We start from the raw sequence: 16,921 nt of genomic DNA on the forward strand, positions 1-16,921 counted from the left end.
TTTTAGAGCAAACATTGGGCAGCGTATCATTTCACCCTAAAATTGTCCAATAGGCTGTAATTTACTTTAAAATGCTCCATTCCCACCCCCACCCCAAAGAAAACAGAGATAAAGTGATGATGACACTAAGCTATTGTCTGTGAAGTCTGGTCAGTGGCTAAGGAGTGTTCATTGTGGTTCTTTGTTGGCAGCTTTTCACAATCAAACCCTAAAAAGATCAAAGAGCAAAGGAAATTCTCCTTCTGCTCACCACTCCCCAGGCAGAGCATTGAAGCCACTTTCTGGGGATCTTTCCAGAGTGTCGGTGACTGTTGTTGGTGCGACTTTATTAATAGCAGGCTGTAGTAGTAGTGAAAATGGAGCCGGCTATGAGTCACTGGGCCTGGCCCAGGTTTCGCCCACACTGCCTCCCCCTCCCACCTCTGGTAAGGCAATTAGTCTCGGAAACTCAGTTTCCTGCTCTGTAAACTGGGGATAAATCCCGACCTTTACTGGGTTACTGGCAGGATCCCATGTAAAACCCCCACCCCACAGAGCGGTGCTCAGAGCAGGTGCTGACGACATGGGAGAAGCCACCCCCATCTCTCAGCTATGAGCTCCTGGGTCTGAGGGAGGAGGGGCTGGGGGCCTGAACCTCTGGGTCAGAGGGAGGAGGCAGGGGGTCCGGACTCCTGGGTCTGAGGGAGGAGGCTGGGGGTCTGGACCCCCGGGTCTAAGAAAGGAGGCTGAGGGTCTAGACTCTTGGGTCTGAGCGAGGAGGCTGGGGAGCCTGGAGCCCCGGGTCTGAGGGAGGAGGCAGGGGACCTGGACCCTGGCATTAGGGAGTAGAGCTTTCGGAATGGTCTCCTGGCCCCTGAGGCCAGCACTCCCAGTCATGGAGGAACCAGAATGCACAGGGCTCTAGGTCATGTACCCCAGGTAATGTGTATGAAGGGACCTTTCTCCTCTTTTCCTGCAGCCCTTAGGCCCGGCCTCTGGGGGTTCACAATATGTTTTGTCCCCTCTGTCCTGGGACCAGAGCCCAGACTCCAAGCTGGTCTAAGTTTGGAAGGAGGAGGGAGGGGGACAGCAGGTTAGAGGGGGTGAGGGAGGGGTATGTGGGGGGGGACGGGATGTCTCCGAGCTGTCATACACACCCCTGTCCTGGGCCTAGTAAAAGGGAGGGACAAAAGGCTCTGAGAGAGTCAGGAACAAAGACAGGAGAGAGAGGAGGACACTGGGGAGAGCAGGCAAGAGGGGGCAAGGGGGCAAGGGAGGAAAAAGCAGAGGAATTGAGAAGAGGGAGGGGTGAGCAGAGGGAGCATATCCTGAATCACAGATAGTGCGACGACAGTGGGAACATTGTGGGGACAAGAGAGAGGGACCCGGGACCAACGGAGACAGGACAGGGAGACCTACCCCAGGGACCGGAGAGCTGGAACAAGAGCAAGACAGAGACAAGGAGGGTGGTGGGAAGGTTGGGAAGGGGAAGAAGGGGTGAAAGGGAGCAAAAGAAATCAATGGGGTAATAGAGAGGGGGATCCCCAGAGGCCTGGAGGGTGAAGGAGAGAGGACAGTAGCCAGATAAAGAAGTCAGAGAAATCTTTTGGCTCAGACAGACTCAGAGGGAGACCGAGGCAGACTCTTGAGACGAGCTTGCAGACCTTGGACGTGTGGGTGCAGTGGGCTCGAGTGGGCTGGTCACCTTTCGGGGAGCCAGACAAGGGGGAAGCTAAGGGCCAGCTGACACCAGGTGACCCTGAGATGGAGCTTGGGGATTCTGAGAACCACGAGGATGGGGACTCAGAGGTGAGAGATGGGATACAGGGCGGAAGAGAGAGAGAAACCGAGAGACAAATGCTGAGAGAAATGGAGTCAGAGATAGAGATACAGGAGCAAAGGAAGCAGATGCAAGGGGACAGAGAGAAAGGGATGAGACGTCAGAGACCCAGAACGATGCAAACCCGAGGACACACAACATGAGTGAAGTCCCAGAGAAATGGGCTCAGGAACAAAGAATGGGAAACACAGGAGAAAGGAGGGTGGAGAGAGACAGGAGTGGGGGGTTGTATGGGCTGGGGGCTCTGGCAGTTCCCACAGATGGCATTAGATAGGGGCTCTGAGACAATCACCCCGAACCCTGCCAGGAAACAAAAACAGGTGGCCCAAGGCTGGGTGAGTCATTGTGACTCAGCCTCCTCTCTGGGGACAGTGACCCCATCTCTGACCACCCCCCCCCACATCTTCCCTGGAGTTAGTTGGTCTCCAATATCCCCCAATGCTCTCAGTGGGTCCCAGACTTACCTCCCACCTCTGCACCTCTCCTGCAGGAGGACACAGCCACGGCTCTCCAACGGCTGGTGGAGCTGACAGCCACCAGGGTGACATCAGTGAGGAATCTGCGAGTCCAGTATCACCTCATCCGAAAGCTAGGCTCAGGCTCCTACGGCCGAGTCCTTCTCGCCCAGCCTCGCCAAGGGGGTGAGTTCAGCCACTGAAGGGCAGACCCCAGGATTTCCCCATCATGGGTTCTCAAAAGCCATTGAGACAGAGCACATCCCAGATTGGGACCCTTCCCACTGGGGGCTCTCAGCATGTCTAGAGCCCCATGATCTGAGAAACACAGGCCACCCAGAGAGGGGATGAGACCTGCCTGAGGTCACACGACAGGACAAGAGCACAACTTGGATTGGAACCAAGTCATCATACTTTATGCAAGAGGGAACCGAGGCCCAGAGAGGGTAAGGCAGTTGTGCAAAGCCACACAGCAGTCTGAGGCAGGGCAGGAAGAGTCCTCTGGGAAGGTCCCCTGCAGCTCCCACTCGCAGATGGAGAAATTGGAAGCAGAGAGCTCAGACCCTATGCCTGGCCACTCTGATTTGACACGAAACAGCTGAGGCTCAGAGAGGTTAAGTAGCTTGCCTGAGGCCTCAAGCAAGATCAGGGTGACCCGAATTCCCTTCTGCCGTGTCTCCCTGGCAGGTGCAGCCGTAGCTCTGAAGCTGCTACGTCGGGACTTGGTCCTGAGAACCACCTTCCTGAGAGAGTTCTGTGTGGGCCGCTGCGTCTCGTCACACCCAGGCCTACTCCAGACCCTGGCAGAACCCCTGCAGACCTCCCGACATTTTGCCTTTGCACAGGAGTATGCTCCCTGTGGGGACCTCAGTGGGATGCTGCAGGAACAGGTGAGGCAGGTGGGGGCAAAGTTTGGGACTACTTACCCCAAGTCCAACCCCATCCCAAACCCCATTCCTGTCTCCAACCCTGACCCCAAAGCCGTGCCCAACAGAGCTCCACCTGAAGCCCCAAACGGCCTCCTTATTTCTAATTCTACTGTAATTCCATGGCTGACCCTAACACTAACCCATCCAACTACTCAAACACCAGCTTGGATGGGCAGGGAGTTGGAGTTGGAATTGAGGTTGGATTAGGTCTGATGAGGCAGATGAGGATGGAGACAGAGGTGGGATTCTGGTTAGCACTGAGATAGGAGTGCGGGCATGAGTGCAGTGGGTGGACTGAGTTTCAAGTTGATTGCAGACTGGCAATGGGGGTGGAGAAGAAGAAGAGGGGGGTGATGCAGAGTGGGGATTGAGAGTTCATATATAGATTGAGTTGGAGATGAACTGAAATGAGATTTCCTCCAAAAGGAGACCAGGTCAGACCGAATCCATGAGATTCTAGGGGAACTTGAGTTTCAAGATTAGGGTAGGGCTATCTTTGGGAATAGGCCTTAGATTTGAGATAGTGTTGAGAATAAAAGGAAAAGGAAGGAAGGAAGGAAGGAAGGAAGGAAGGAAGGAAGGAAGGAAGGAAGGAAGGAAGGAAAAATGGGTGAATAGATGGAACTGAATATCAAATGATTGAATAAATTATTGGATTGCTCATTGGCCAGTGGGATGGATGTTGAGTGGAAACACTGTAGAATGTCGAGTAAGATGACTCATTTGATGGATGTGCTGCTGGCTGGCCACTTGGTGAGCTGGATGGATAGATTTATTAATTAATAGATGAAGCAAAGTACAGAAGTTTCAAGGTCTGAGATAGAGATGGGGTATAAATTAGTGTGGCACTAAGAAGAGGATTAAATATGGAGTCTGGGTTCGCATGGAGAGGAGTAGTCTGTTCAGAGGAGATAAAGAGGAAAGTTAGGGAGTGGTTTGAGTATTAGGCTTAGGAGAAAGTGTGATGAAAGCTGAAAGAGCTTCTGGTTAGATTTGGGGCTCAGGCAAGGAGAACATCGGGGAGTTGGTCTACTGCAGTACAGTTGTGGATGAGTGTTATGCTCGAAGAGGAAATGGAGGTGGTGTTGGAGGGAGGTTGCAGGAATGCTAGAGCTGGCCACTGGTCTGGGATCCTGGACTCTTGAACCCCAAGAAACAAAGTAAAGAAGGAACCAAGGTACCCTTACTAGCACCTTTTCTCCTTTACCTCAGGGACTTCCTGAGCTGCTGGTGAAGCGGGTGGTTGCCCAGCTGGCTGGAGCCCTGGACTTCCTCCACAGCCGGGGACTGGTCCACGCTGATGTGAAGCCAGACAACGTGCTCGTCTTTGACCCTGCCTGCAGCCGTGTGGCCCTAGGAGACCTGGGCCTGACTCGGCCCGAGGGCAGTCCAACTCCAGCCCCCCCAGGGCCCCTGCCCTCTGCCCCACCCGAGCTCTGTCTCCTGCTGCCACCTAATACCCTGCCCCTGCGACCATCCTTGGACTCCTGGGGCCTGGGGGTGCTTCTCTTCTGCGCCGCCATGGCCTGCTTCCCCTGGGACGTGGCCCTGGCCCCTGACCCAGAGTTTGAGGCCTTTGCTGGCTGGATGACCACCAGGCCCCAGTCACGTCAACCACCACCCCCTTGGAACCAGTTTGCACCCCCGGCTCTGGCATTGCTCCAGGGGCTTCTGGACCTGGATCCTGAGATGAGGAGCTCCCCACTGGCCGTCCTAAACTTCCTAGGGGATGACTGGGGGTTGAAGGAGAACAGAGGGAGACCTGGGGGCTTAGGGAATATGTCTGGTGAGGATGGGGAACAGCAGGAAGAGGGGGGATCGAGCCTGGAGGAGTTGACAGAGGAGGAGCAGGAGGATGACAAAGATGGGAGGAGCATGGGGACAGATGAGGAAACTCCCTGACCAGGTGACTGAGACAGGTGGCCAGAGCCTAAGCCAAAGGCCCCTCCCCCATCCTCCACAGCCACCTGGATGCAGAGACAGCTGCTCCCAGGATAGAGATGGAACAGATCACATCTCCCCCTACCGAAGACTGGGCTTGGTTGCACAGTTCCCCTCCCAGCTCAGGACCTGGGAGTCCAGAACCCTGGTCCCCTCCTCCCTCAGACCCGGGTGTCCAGGTCTCCAGCCCCTCTTCCCTCAAGGACCCTCCATTTCCTTCTGTCCTGAATGTGTCTGCTCAAAGAAAGGCATCATTTCCCCTGTAGATACGTTTCTCCACTGTGGGGACATGTTGGATGTGGGGACGTGCAGCTCCGATGAGGTCACTGCTCTCCTCTAAGGCCTTATATGACTCCCAGTGTCCATGGCACCAAACCTGGGCTTTCAGGATCTAATACCATGGCAACCTCGCCCTCCACCTCACCCACGTCCCTGTGAGGGAGCCACTCATCCTTTCTAGACCTAAATCTACACTCACACATGTGCACGCACACACAGGCAAATGAACAGATTTTAATAAGCAGGTTCACTAAACACAGAGTGGTGTCCTGGGCTGAACCCTGGGGCACAAGAAGGTCGTTGGCAAAAGCACTGGTTAAAGAGGGAGAATCCAGTGTTTGACAGTGAATTTCTGAGCTTGGACAAATGCGCAGTTGGCAGCGATATTCATAGGGTGGGGAGCTGGGCAAGGGGTCACGGCAGCTCTCAGCATGCCATCTTTGCAACTGTTCTATAAATCTCAAGTTTTTCCAGAATAAAAGATTATTTTACATGAATTAAATGAATTCATTATCTCTCACCTTCACTATAAATAAACCTGTGGGATGGGTATGGCTTCCAGGTGCCCAGACTCCTCCCTGAGACCTGGGGTCCCTGCCTAGCTTACTGTCCCCCCAACTTCAAAGTCTGCAAACTCTGCACAGGGAACTCCTCCCTTCTCCCTCTCCCCCCAGGCGCCTCTCTTCCCAGTTGCTCCACCACCTGCTTCCCCTTGGCCCCAAGTCTGAGATCATCTCTCACTGCATCGTTCTGGAATCTCGTTGTCTCATCCTTTCCCCCACAGGACCCCAGTGTCTTGCTCCCCAACATTCCTCACCGAACACTTGTGTTTGACCTGTCAGTGGGGCATGGATAGGGCAGCTGAGTGAGGGTCAAGGGAGGGGCGTGACAGAGAAATTATTTCATCCTTAGGGACTGGGTGCCCTGGTCTAAGGGAGGAGGGCCTGGACCCCTGGGTCTGAAGGAGGAGGCACTGACCTCAAAAGCTGGGACATTTGTCCAGCCACAGCCAGTTCCTGGAGTCAACACACGGTGTCGCTCTGTCCCCAGTGGGGCACAGGGGGCGGGGCCATGGGCGGGGCTTACGACCCCCTAGGTGGGGGCGGGGTCTTGCTCCTGGGCAGGACTCGCTGGCATGGGCTCTAAGTGCTGGGCACCAACTACAGCGGGCAGCGGAAGGGTCAGGCAAGCCTTGGAGAAGGTGAGGTCTGGAGGCCGGAGCCCAGGTCAGGAGAAGGCAAGAGTTACAGGGCCTGAGGTGGGCAACACCTGAGAGTGAAGCCGAGCAAGTAGCTAGAGTCCTGGGTCCCTCAGGTGAGCAGACGCTGGACTTTAAGGCTGTAGAGTGGTTAAGTATTAGGGACACAGGGTCTGGGGATCCCAAGAAGTGTGAGTTGTTTAGGTTCCAGGATAGGAGGGTCTAGGGGCCTGGACTCCTGGGTCTGAGGCAAGAGGAGCTGAGGCTGTAAGAGCTGGACCCCAGGCCTCTCATGGGCTTGGATACTGCTCCCAAATGCTCACTCCCATGAGGAACCCAGGCGTCCCCAGAACCCGGTGTGTGCAGCCCTGCCCTCCCTGGCCCCTGGGGGCAGAGAGCACCTGTTTGCGCTTAGGAGACAGAGGCTGCTCATCCACTCCCAGGGCCCAAGTCTGTTTGCTTTGGAAACAAGGTGGGGGTGTCTCGAGTTATCTGGTTCATCTTTCACCCTTGGGCCATGAGCTGGCACAAGGATGTGGGAGTGGGGGTGAGGGATATCCGTGACCTCAGGCTTGACCTCACCCCAAACCACAACTGGTTTCCCGGTCCTTAGATGCCTTTAATGAAGAGGGAGACTAAGTCACAATGTGATGTGCCAATGAGCCCCCAGCCTCCTCCCTCAAACCCAGGGGTCCAGGTTCCCAGACCCTCCCTGGGGCTCCAGGTCTGGCAGGCCCAGGCACTCGGTCACCCTCTGTCCTCTGCCCTGCAGACATGCCCGGCAAACAGTCAGATGAGGAGCAAGTGGAGTTGGGGGCTGCTGAGAACAAACCTGACGAGGATCTGGGGGGCCTCACAGCAGAGGAGCTGCGGCAGGGCCAGGAGGCTGCCCTGGCACTAGAGGACATGATGGCACTGAGTGCCCAGACCCTGGTCCGAGCTGAGGTAGACGAGCTCTATCAGCAAGTACGTCCCCTGGGCCAGGGCCGTTTTGGCCAGGTCCTGCTGGTCACCCACCGTCAGAAAGGTATTGGACCTGGGGACATGGGTGGAGTTGGGGGGCAGCGGCATGGTTGGTGGAGGCCAGCCAAAGCTGGGAGCCTGCGGGCCCGAGTCCCAGCTTGCCTCCGCTGCCTAGGCGAGTGTTCTTGGGAGCCCCCTCCCCTCTGTGAGCCTCAGTCTCCTCCTTTGAAAACATGGTGATGATTCCTTTTCTGTGGTTCTCTGAGCACATGTCCATGGCTATAGTTTCTGGGGACCATGGGAAGCAGAGAGATCCCCCCTCAAGGCCCGCACATGTGGCCAGATTAGAGGTTACTGTGGAGATGGTTTGGAGCCAGGGCATCTGCAAGGCACATAGCAAGGCCGGTGCACAGTGGGTGTACAGGACACCCTCCCCCAGCTGCAACCTGGTGCCTTTCTGTCAAGTGCACACACATCCTCTGTCCTTCCCATGAAACAGGGACATTGGACAGAACTCCAAGTTGGTATCAGTCAAGACTCACTCTTGAGTTCCCCTCGGGGCTCAGCCCATCCTGGTGGTGCTGGGGACTGGTGCTTCATTTGACATACTTCTTGAGGCCCCTGGAAGCCACCCCTGGTCTGGGTGGTGCTGGGGACGTGAAGTTGTCACTATTCTGGGGACGTTTTGGGGGACAGTGGGCAACACAGATGGACGGAGGTCACCAGAACAGAAGGTACCATGTGCCGTGACGGGCACCGTAGGCGCTGTCCAGCTGCCGCATCCAGCTGAGGTGTGAGTCAGAGAAGGATGGTTAGTGTTTTAGGTGAGGAAGTGGCCTTGCTTCCTCACATGCATCCCCCTGATGGATAAGCTTGGGCCTTGGCAGGTGGTGCCTATAAAGCTGAAGAGGCCAGCGCTCCTGCCTTCGGGAGCTTTCGTTCCAGAGGGTCATTCCTTACAACTCCTCATCGCACCTAATACTCACCTAGGGCGTCTTTTCCCCAGGCAACTGGAGCACAGCTTTCTGGCACTGGTTTGCTGAAACTAGGGGCCACATGAGTCACAGGAATCACAGGAAGTTCCAAGTTCAGTTTCATAGTACCCCTCATCTGCTTCAAGGCAACAGACTTGGAGAGAGCAGAGCAGAGCTCACTAAATGCCATCATTATCACCGCTTGTACTATTGCCACCAGTGGTGTATTTTATGGCCATGCTGTGTTTGGGCAGGCTTGGCAGGGAGGCGGGAACCGGAGTAAGCAGAGGTGGCATAGGGAAGAGTGTGCGGGCTGGCGGGCAGCAAGGGTGACTCGGGCTCCGGCTGCCCCCAGGCACACCCTTGGCACTGAAGCAGCTCCCAAAGCCGTCGACTTCCCTCCGTGGCTTCCTGTACGAGTTCTGTGTGGGCCTCACACTGGGCACTCACCCCGCTGTTGTGACAACATACGGCATTGGCATCGAGTCCACCGACTCCTACAGCTTCCTGACAGAGCCCGTCCTACACGGGGACCTCATCTCCCTCATCCAGCCCAAGGTGGGTACACAGATGCCCAGCGGGCCCTGAGCACCTCACTGGGTCTTACAGAAAACACCCCCCCACCCAGCGACCTGGGCCTCAGGACTCACTCTCACTGCGTCAGGGCTTGCCAGGCCTCATTTAGCCCCCAAGGCCCCCACTGGGCCCATGGGTCACAGGATTGCCAGTCCTTTCTCGAGTTCACTAACACCACAGAGCCAACGCTGCACCCTCTGAAACTTGGCCTCACTGGCCTCCTGGGCTAACTTACTTGAAGCCTTCCCTGTATTCACCTGGGTCTTCCCCCTGGAGCTGAGGAGAAGCAGTGTGGCCCGAGTCCCTTTCTGGTAGCCAGGGAAGGGCAGCGGTCCCTGACACAAACCCCCACAGGTGGGCCTCCCGCAGCCAGCAGCCCAGCGCTGTGCAGCCCAGCTGGCCTCAGCCCTGGAGCACATTCACTCACATGGCCTGGTGTACCGGGACCTCAAGCCTGAGAACGTGCTGGTGTGCGATCCTGCCTGCTGGCGGGTCAAGCTGACTGACTTTGGCCACACGCGGCCCCGTGGGACCCTGCTCCGCCTGACCGGACCACCCATCCCCTACACTGCCCCCGAACTCTGCACCCCCCCTCCCCTCCCTGAAGGCCTGCCCATCCAGCCTTCCCTGGATGCGTGGGCACTGGGAGTCCTGCTGTTCTGCCTTCTCACGGGCTATTTCCCCTGGGACCAGCCTGTGGCAGAGACTGACCCTTTCTATGAGGACTTCCTCCTCTGGCAGGCCTCGGGCCTGCCCCAGGACCGGCCTCAGCCCTGGTTTGGCCTGACGCCAGTGGCAGACACCCTTCTGTGGGGGCTGCTGGATCCCCGGCCCCGGGAGAGAAGCCCCGTGAGCTCCATCCAGAGCTACCTGGGGCGACCCTGGAGGCAGCGGGAGGGGGAGAATGAAGAGGTGGACAAAGGCGACGGGGAGGCCAAAGAGTGAGAAGGCCAGGCAGCGTGTATCCACCCTTGCCCAGGGAGACTTAAAAAGGAAAAGGGGTCCCACATCTAGAGATCTGGGAATTCATGTGGCTTTTGGCTTCTCTCTGCCTGTTTTCATCTGTTTCACTATCCTCCCCTTTCCATCCACTTCATCTCCCTCCCTCAGCCTTGGGGTCTTTGGGGCCGTTGTGTGTCCATCCGCACTTGTCCTCGTGTCTCCAGGGCATTTGTACTTGCTGTATTCTTTACCTGCAGTACTCCAGGCTTATCCCCTCACCTCTTGTGAACCTGCCATGTTTAGGGCTCCCTCCCTAGTAGGCCGCCTCTCCCACCCCACACAGCACTCCAGCACCTGGCCCGGCATCCCCACCCTGACTCTCCTATGTGACCTTGTTACCTTCAGGCTGCATGACATTCTTGCTGTGCTTATTCTGAGAGCTCCTGGATTGTAGGAGTCGGGCTGTCCTGCTCTCTGATGTGTCCCATACAGCTGGGGCGATCCCAGCAATACCAAGGAGGTGGTAAAGGCTTGTCTCATAATGAACCCCTCTGGCTGTGCATGCTGCCCTGTCTTCCTGCCCATCTCTCCTCCTTCCTGAGTTTCACTCACTCCTGAGGCCCTTAAAGAGCACTCTATCCTCTCACCTCAACCGCTCTCTGCAAATAAAGTCCCTCTGACACTGAGGTCCCTGTCATGTTGTTGGTCTGTGAGCTTGGGAAAGGGTAGGATAGTGTGTGCACATGTGTCCTGGCTGAGCACCATGCAGGAGGTACACAGAGAGGGAGAGAAAGACAGAGGGAGAATGAGACAGACAGAGAAAGGGAGATACTCACAGAGAGGGAGGGAGACAGAGACAGAGATACAGAACAGTAGAAAACTGTCCCTCAATGATTGTGCAAGAGGCTAGCTCTGGGTGTGCATCTGTGGGTGTGCCTGGCAGTAAGCGTAGCTGCTTGTGTTGGGGTTCTCTGGGCCTATTTCTGCATGTCTGTGTGTGTGTGAGGAGAGTGATTAATGGGAGCTTGAAAGTGTCCAGCTGTTTGTGGACAGGGGTTTGGACTGGAATGTGTATTTCTGTATATCTGTGTGCCCGTGAGCCTCTGAGCCTGTGCATATGCACAGTTATTCCATGAATGTGTGAGGGGATGGAGTGGAAGCTTGAGTACATCTCACTCTGAGTAGCCACAGATCCATGTCTGTGTGTCCACAAGGAATTGGGTGTGCATGTATGTGTGTGTGTGTGTGTGTGTGTAGCAGGGGCAGAAGAGTCACACAGGCACTACCCACTGCTGCCATTCACTAGCTGGGCCCCTGCCCCTTCACACCTTCCCCCTCTCAGCCTGGCCTCATCTTGGCAGCTGCTCTGTTTGCAAACACTCTGCCTTCCTCTCCGTGCCCTCCTTGGCCACAGGCCCAGCAGAAGGCTACAACTAGAGATGGATCATGTGTCACTTTGTCCCTGGACCCTGTATATCCCACCTCCCCCAGTGCCTCTGCTGTGGCTGCCTAGGCATTGTCTGAGTAGTGGTGGTGGTGTATGATAACGGCATTTGTGAAATGGCCCCAAGGGCCCTTTGAATCTGAGTTCAATCCAGGGAGCTGGGGACACAGGCTCCTGTCTTGGGCAATCTAGGTGAACTTCCTAGAGTAGGGGGTCATTGTGGGTACATTGTGAGGGAGCATGATCAGGACCTCCTATCACCTTATTCATGAATCTGAAATAGCCCGAGCAATTAGGCCAAGAATAGGTCCCAAAAAATCTGTAGGCACTGGGGAAGGGTGGAGCTGTGAGGGGAGTGGAGATAAGCAGGGGTGGTGGTAGCTGCAGACAGTGTTAATTGTAGGTAGCAGCTGGGGATTAACTGGGAAGTGACAATGACCCAGCATGGGCCCCAGGGGCAGGGTAGAAGGGCCTGAAGGGGGCGGGCAATGCTAACTGAATATTAGTTACTTAATTAGGTGATATGTAACACAAAGTGGCTCTGCTTGGTCCCTCAAAGCTGCCCTGAGTCACAGATGGGCAGAGAAGGCCCAGAGCAGCCAAGGTGCCAGCCTGTACTCAGACAGGTCAGGGCAGAGGCAGCACTCAAACTCAGGCAGCTCCTGTCCAGGGCGTTTGCTCTTAAACAGCAGGGTGTCCTATTGTCATCACCAAATGGAGGGGCCCTGTGCAGAAAACTGGGGGTGTGAGTTTGGAGAGTAAGAGTGAATGTGTTTGAAGGTGAGTTTCACGAGTGTGACTGTGTGTCAGTGTGTGTGACAGTGTGTCTAGTATAACAGTATGAAAGTGAGTGTGCAAGCATGAGTGTGTGTGTGTGAGCATATATGTGTGAGAATGACCATGCGTGTGACATCATCAGCATGACAGTGTGAATGTGAATGAGTGTGAGTTTGCACTGTGTGAAAATGTGTGAGTACATGTGAGTGTGAATGTGTGGATGGATGGGAGTGTGAATGTAAGTTTGAGGAAGTGTGTGTAGATATACATGTGGGAGACTGAGTGTAGGTGAATGAGTCATGTGAGTGTGTATTTGTGTGTTGGTGAGGTGATCATGTCTCCCTTAGAGCATACTGGAGTTGGGGCACCTAAAGGAAGGCAGAAAAGGGGGCTGAAAAACCCTTCAGACCTGCTGAACAGCCATGACCAAAAGACAGATCATGATGAGTGGTGGTGAGGACATGGACAAGTTCCAACCCTGTTGCATTTGCTTGCAGAATGGAAAAAATGGGGCAGTCAGTGGGGGAGACAGTCTGCAAATCTCTACATGTTAAACAGAGAATTCCCATGTGGCCCAGCAATTCTGCTCCTGGGTGTCCACCCAAGAGAACCGAAAAGACACACCCACACATATATTTGTAACAATGTTATTCACAATAGCTAAAAAGTGGAAACCACCCAAATGGCCATCAACAAAGAAATGGATAAACAAAATGTGGTCCATCCATCCAATGGAGTATTACACATAAAAAGGAGGAAGGGCTGGATGAATCTCAAAAAACCTCTGGAAAGAAGCCAGTTGCAGAAGTCTCTCTGTTACAGGATTCCATTGACTGGAAATGTCCAGAATAGGCAAATCCATACAGAAAGACTAGTGATTGTGAGTGGTGGGGTCATGGGGGTGACTGCTAGTGAATATGGGTTTTCATTTGGGGGGATGGTGATGGTGATGGTGGTGGAAAAGTTCTATAATTAGAGTGTGGTGAGTGTTGCACAATTCTTTGAGTATATTAAGAACCATTGAACTGTACATGTAAAAAGGATGAATTTTATGGCATGTAAATTTCATCTCAATGAGGCTGCTTAAAAAGCAGCAAACAAACAAACAAAGGCCTCCAGTGCTGCTATCTTGACCAGATTTCTTCCCTCATGGAGCCTCTGAATCGCCATTCAAAAGGAATGGGAAACCTGCCCCCTTCTGGTGGTTCTGAACTCAAGGTCCACGCACCATGAACTAAGCCCCACCAGGCCCACTCACCATAGACTAAGCCCCCCTCAGGCCCACTTGCCATGGACTAAGCTCCCTCACAGGACCACTTACCATTTTGCTGCCCATCACCAAAGAGACCACAGGGGCCCCTGTGGGGGCCCAATAGGAGCCTGCTTTTCACAGACCCTAGAGCCAAAACAAGGTGGCGGCCTGGATCCAAACCCAGCTCTGGCCTGCTCCCAGTGCGTGTTCTGAACCAACCCTCCCCACAGCACCCCCAAAACCTGCCTGAGCTGGTGATCACTAAAGGAGTTCTGGTCACCCCCAGCTAGGAAACCCCATACTGTGGGCAGGACCAGTTACAAAATTCATGGGTGTCCAGTACGAAATGAAAATTCAGGGTTTTTAGTTAAAAAATAAAACAGGAAAATATCTCCTCCTTGCTTGGTCTCTGTATCTCGTCTCTCTCTTTGTCTCTTCCTATCTCTCTTTTCCTCTATTTGCTACTGAATGAAGTTCTCCCTGGTGTCATGGCACCTGCCTGAGGGAAGGCGGCTAGGAATCTGGCTACTACAACTCCGGACTTTGATTGAGCCCAGGCTTGGAGCAGGGAGAATGCTTCATTGTTTCGTCATCTTTACTTACAAAAAATAATGAAAAATCCTGAAGAACGTCAGGACAGCTACTAGAGTGTTAAACAGTCAACAGTACCCAGCCCACGGCCTGCTTGTAGGAGAGCATTTCCCTAGGACCCAGAAGGGCAGCTGGCCTTGTGAGGCCTCTGTAAACACCATCTTTTTGGTTGTCCAATTTTAGGTCAGTGCTCATACAGACATGAGAGGGATGTGAGCAGCACTCCTTACTTGGACAGCAGCCCAGAAATCACCCACCCTTCTCGTGCACATGTAGAACCTAATCCAGTGGGGCTGGGGTGGTGCCAGAAATTCTGCTTTTTGAACCAGCTCTGGGTGAGGTCTATGCTTCTCTAGTCCCTGGGTCACACTCCAAGTGCAAGGAACTATGAGGACACGGTTTCTGAAACTGATCCCACATTCTTGCTAAACTCTCAGTGACACAAGCCATTGGTCTGCTAGATTCTTCAGGGTTTTCCATGGGGACAGTCATATAACCTGTGGAAAATGACAGGTCTACATCTTCCTTTCCACCTGTCACCTGGTTAGGGAAGTCCTGCTGTGTGTGTGTGAGTGTGTGTGTGTGTGTGTGTGTGTGTGTGTAAACTGTGAATTTTCTCTGCATCAGTTGAGCTTGCTAGGCCTCTGCAGCACCCATTCTCAGCTTGTTGCAAGCTGGCGGGCACCAGATCGAGCTCAGCTGTCCTGTGGGAGGTGTACAGGATCAGGGCCAGCAGTAGGTGGTGGCTGGCCACCCATCTGGCCCTGGGCCCTGGAGCCAGATGTTTGGGCTTAGCTGCCTGGCCAAACAGGGATAGAGTGACCAGATAATTAACTACTCGCTTCTCCAGGGCTGGCAGAAGGTGACAGGGGGTGGAGGAACCTTGGGCCAGAGTGCCCAACAGCCCCCCAAACCCTGGCTTGCAGAGAAGGGCAAGGAGCCTGAACCCTCAGCTGGGCCCTCTGGGATGACCCAAAGCTGGGGTTCATCTGCTCCCCTCTAAATAAAAAAGAGACCTTTGCTTCCAAGTTGGGGTGCCACCTTCCCAGCCCCCAACTACCCAGGATGGCAAGGGGAATGCAGGCAGAAACCATCCCCTTAGCACCCCCCTCCCAGGTCACCTGTCAGCAGTTATTTGTGTCTTAGGGCTTAATGAGGTCGGGGAACAGGAATTCTCTGAGTGTGCTCCTTGGTCTGTTGGCAAGGAAGATGGTCCATCTATCAGGACCCCCAGAAATTGCCCCCCCCAGCAAGTAACTGGACCCTGCTGGCCTTTGCAGGACCGTGGGGTGCCAGCTCCCTGACCTCCAGAAACTGTGAGCCAGGCTGACCAGAGAGAGAAAGAAGAAATGGTTTCCTGCCTGAGGCTCTGCAAGCCAGGATCAGAGTTGGGGGTCTTCCAAGCCAGCCCCCAGTTTACATGCTGAGGCCCAAACTGGGAAAGAGGCTCACCCAGAGAGGAGCTATCACGGAAATCCTAACCTGGAACCCTAGGACAAAGTCAAACAGGGAATCAGCATCATATTATTCTGGGGTTGAGTTCTCACTCTGCTATGTAGCCTAAGGCAAGGAGCTCACCCTCTCTGAGCCTCCATGTCCTGAGATGGGCATCAAGTCCTTCTGTCCAAAGGCTATGGTGAGGACAGGGGGCAAGGTGGCATTAGGCAGAGAGAAACACAGCCAGGAGTGGTCCGATCACACTGGTTAACTGAGCACACACTGCATGTCGAACCCTGTCCTTCCTTGCATTGATTCATCCAGTCTGCACAGCTGCCCCGGAGGCCAGGACTGGTACTAGCCCTGCTGTACAGGGGAAACTGAGGCTCAGAGAAAGGAAAGGAACTGTCAGTGTCCCACAGCCAGGACATGGCCTTGAACTCAGGATAGTTAGACTTAGGCACTGACCCTGGGTCAGACCCACTTGGCACCAATATTCCCTGAGTGACCTGGAGCACCTGCCCTGGCTGTGAAATGGGGATAAAACAATAATATTATCACATAATGAGCACTTACCGAGAGCCAGCCCTGGGCCAAGTGCTCTCATTCCTATTAACTTATCAGTTCATCATCACAGCAAACTCATGATCACCCCCTTTTAAAATTGGGAAACACAAAGTTAAGTAACTGGCTCAGATTCACACCCACAAGAGCTGAAATTCAGGCACTAAGGCTCCTAAGCTCATCCCTCTCTGCTAAGTTGTGGCAGCACCTCCTCAGCTGGTGTTCACTAAGCTAAAATGACATTACACATGCAAAGCTATGAAAAGAGAACCTGGCCCACGAGAAGTGCCAAACAAATATTAATCACCGCTGCTATTATGCACTCACGCATTCAACAGATGTTTATGGGGTGTGTACTCTGTGTCAGGCTGTATTCTAAAGCTGAGCATATATCTGTGATCAAGACAGAAATTCTGTACTCATGGGGCTTCATCATTGCCATCATCATGGTCATCACCACCATGATCATCTCCATCAACATCATCATCACCATCATGGCCATCAGCATCCTGATCATCTTCATGACCATCATTTCCATAGTCACCACCATCACCACCACCATGATCATCTTTACCCACATCATTATTACCATGATGATCGCCATCATCATCATAACCATGACTGTCAACACTGTGATCATTTTCATCACCACCACCATCATCACTATCATCATCTTCACTCTCAGAATCACCATCATCATCATACTTATCATATTCATCACCATCATCCTCACCACCTTGCCTGGTACCTGTGGTATTCACAGACAGATCAATCTTGTGA

At 54.0% G+C, this 16,921-nt stretch overlaps 2 protein-coding genes across 4 annotated transcripts; both read left to right on the plus strand.

The window, feature by feature from the left end:
• Nucleotides 1–253: 253 nt before the first annotated feature.
• On the plus strand, nucleotides 254–5,851 carry SBK3 (SH3 domain binding kinase family member 3). Of its 2 annotated transcripts, none has more exons than XM_016154201.2 (4): nucleotides 254–425; nucleotides 2,310–2,460; nucleotides 2,962–3,164; nucleotides 4,416–5,851. In XM_016154201.2, the coding sequence occupies exons 1-4, from the start codon at nucleotides 357–359 to the stop codon at nucleotides 5,103–5,105; spliced, it is 1,113 nt and encodes a 370-aa protein (XP_016009687.2). In that variant the 5' UTR covers nucleotides 254–356; the 3' UTR covers nucleotides 5,106–5,851. The 2 variants fall into 2 exon arrangements, with proteins under 2 accessions (XP_016009687.2, XP_016009688.2); XM_016154202.2 differs by lacking the exon at nucleotides 254–425 and adding an exon at nucleotides 675–918.
• Nucleotides 5,852–6,600: 749 nt separating this feature from the next.
• Nucleotides 6,601–10,163, plus strand: SBK2 (SH3 domain binding kinase family member 2). Of its 2 annotated transcripts, XM_016154208.2 has the most exons (4): nucleotides 6,601–6,737; nucleotides 7,394–7,648; nucleotides 8,914–9,116; nucleotides 9,489–10,163. In XM_016154208.2, the coding sequence occupies exons 2-4, from the start codon at nucleotides 7,396–7,398 to the stop codon at nucleotides 10,077–10,079; spliced, it is 1,047 nt and encodes a 348-aa protein (XP_016009694.1). In that variant the 5' UTR covers nucleotides 6,601–6,737; nucleotides 7,394–7,395; the 3' UTR covers nucleotides 10,080–10,163. The 2 variants fall into 2 exon arrangements, with proteins under 2 accessions (XP_016009694.1, XP_016009695.1); XM_016154209.2 differs by lacking the exon at nucleotides 6,601–6,737 and having other exon boundaries at nucleotides 7,306–7,648.
• Nucleotides 10,164–16,921: the final 6,758 nt, after the last annotated feature.

This window comes from Rousettus aegyptiacus, unplaced genomic scaffold (assembly GCF_014176215.1).
Source record: "Rousettus aegyptiacus isolate mRouAeg1 unplaced genomic scaffold, mRouAeg1.p scaffold_m13_p_14, whole genome shotgun sequence".
NCBI lineage: Eukaryota > Metazoa > Chordata > Mammalia > Chiroptera > Pteropodidae > Rousettus > Rousettus aegyptiacus.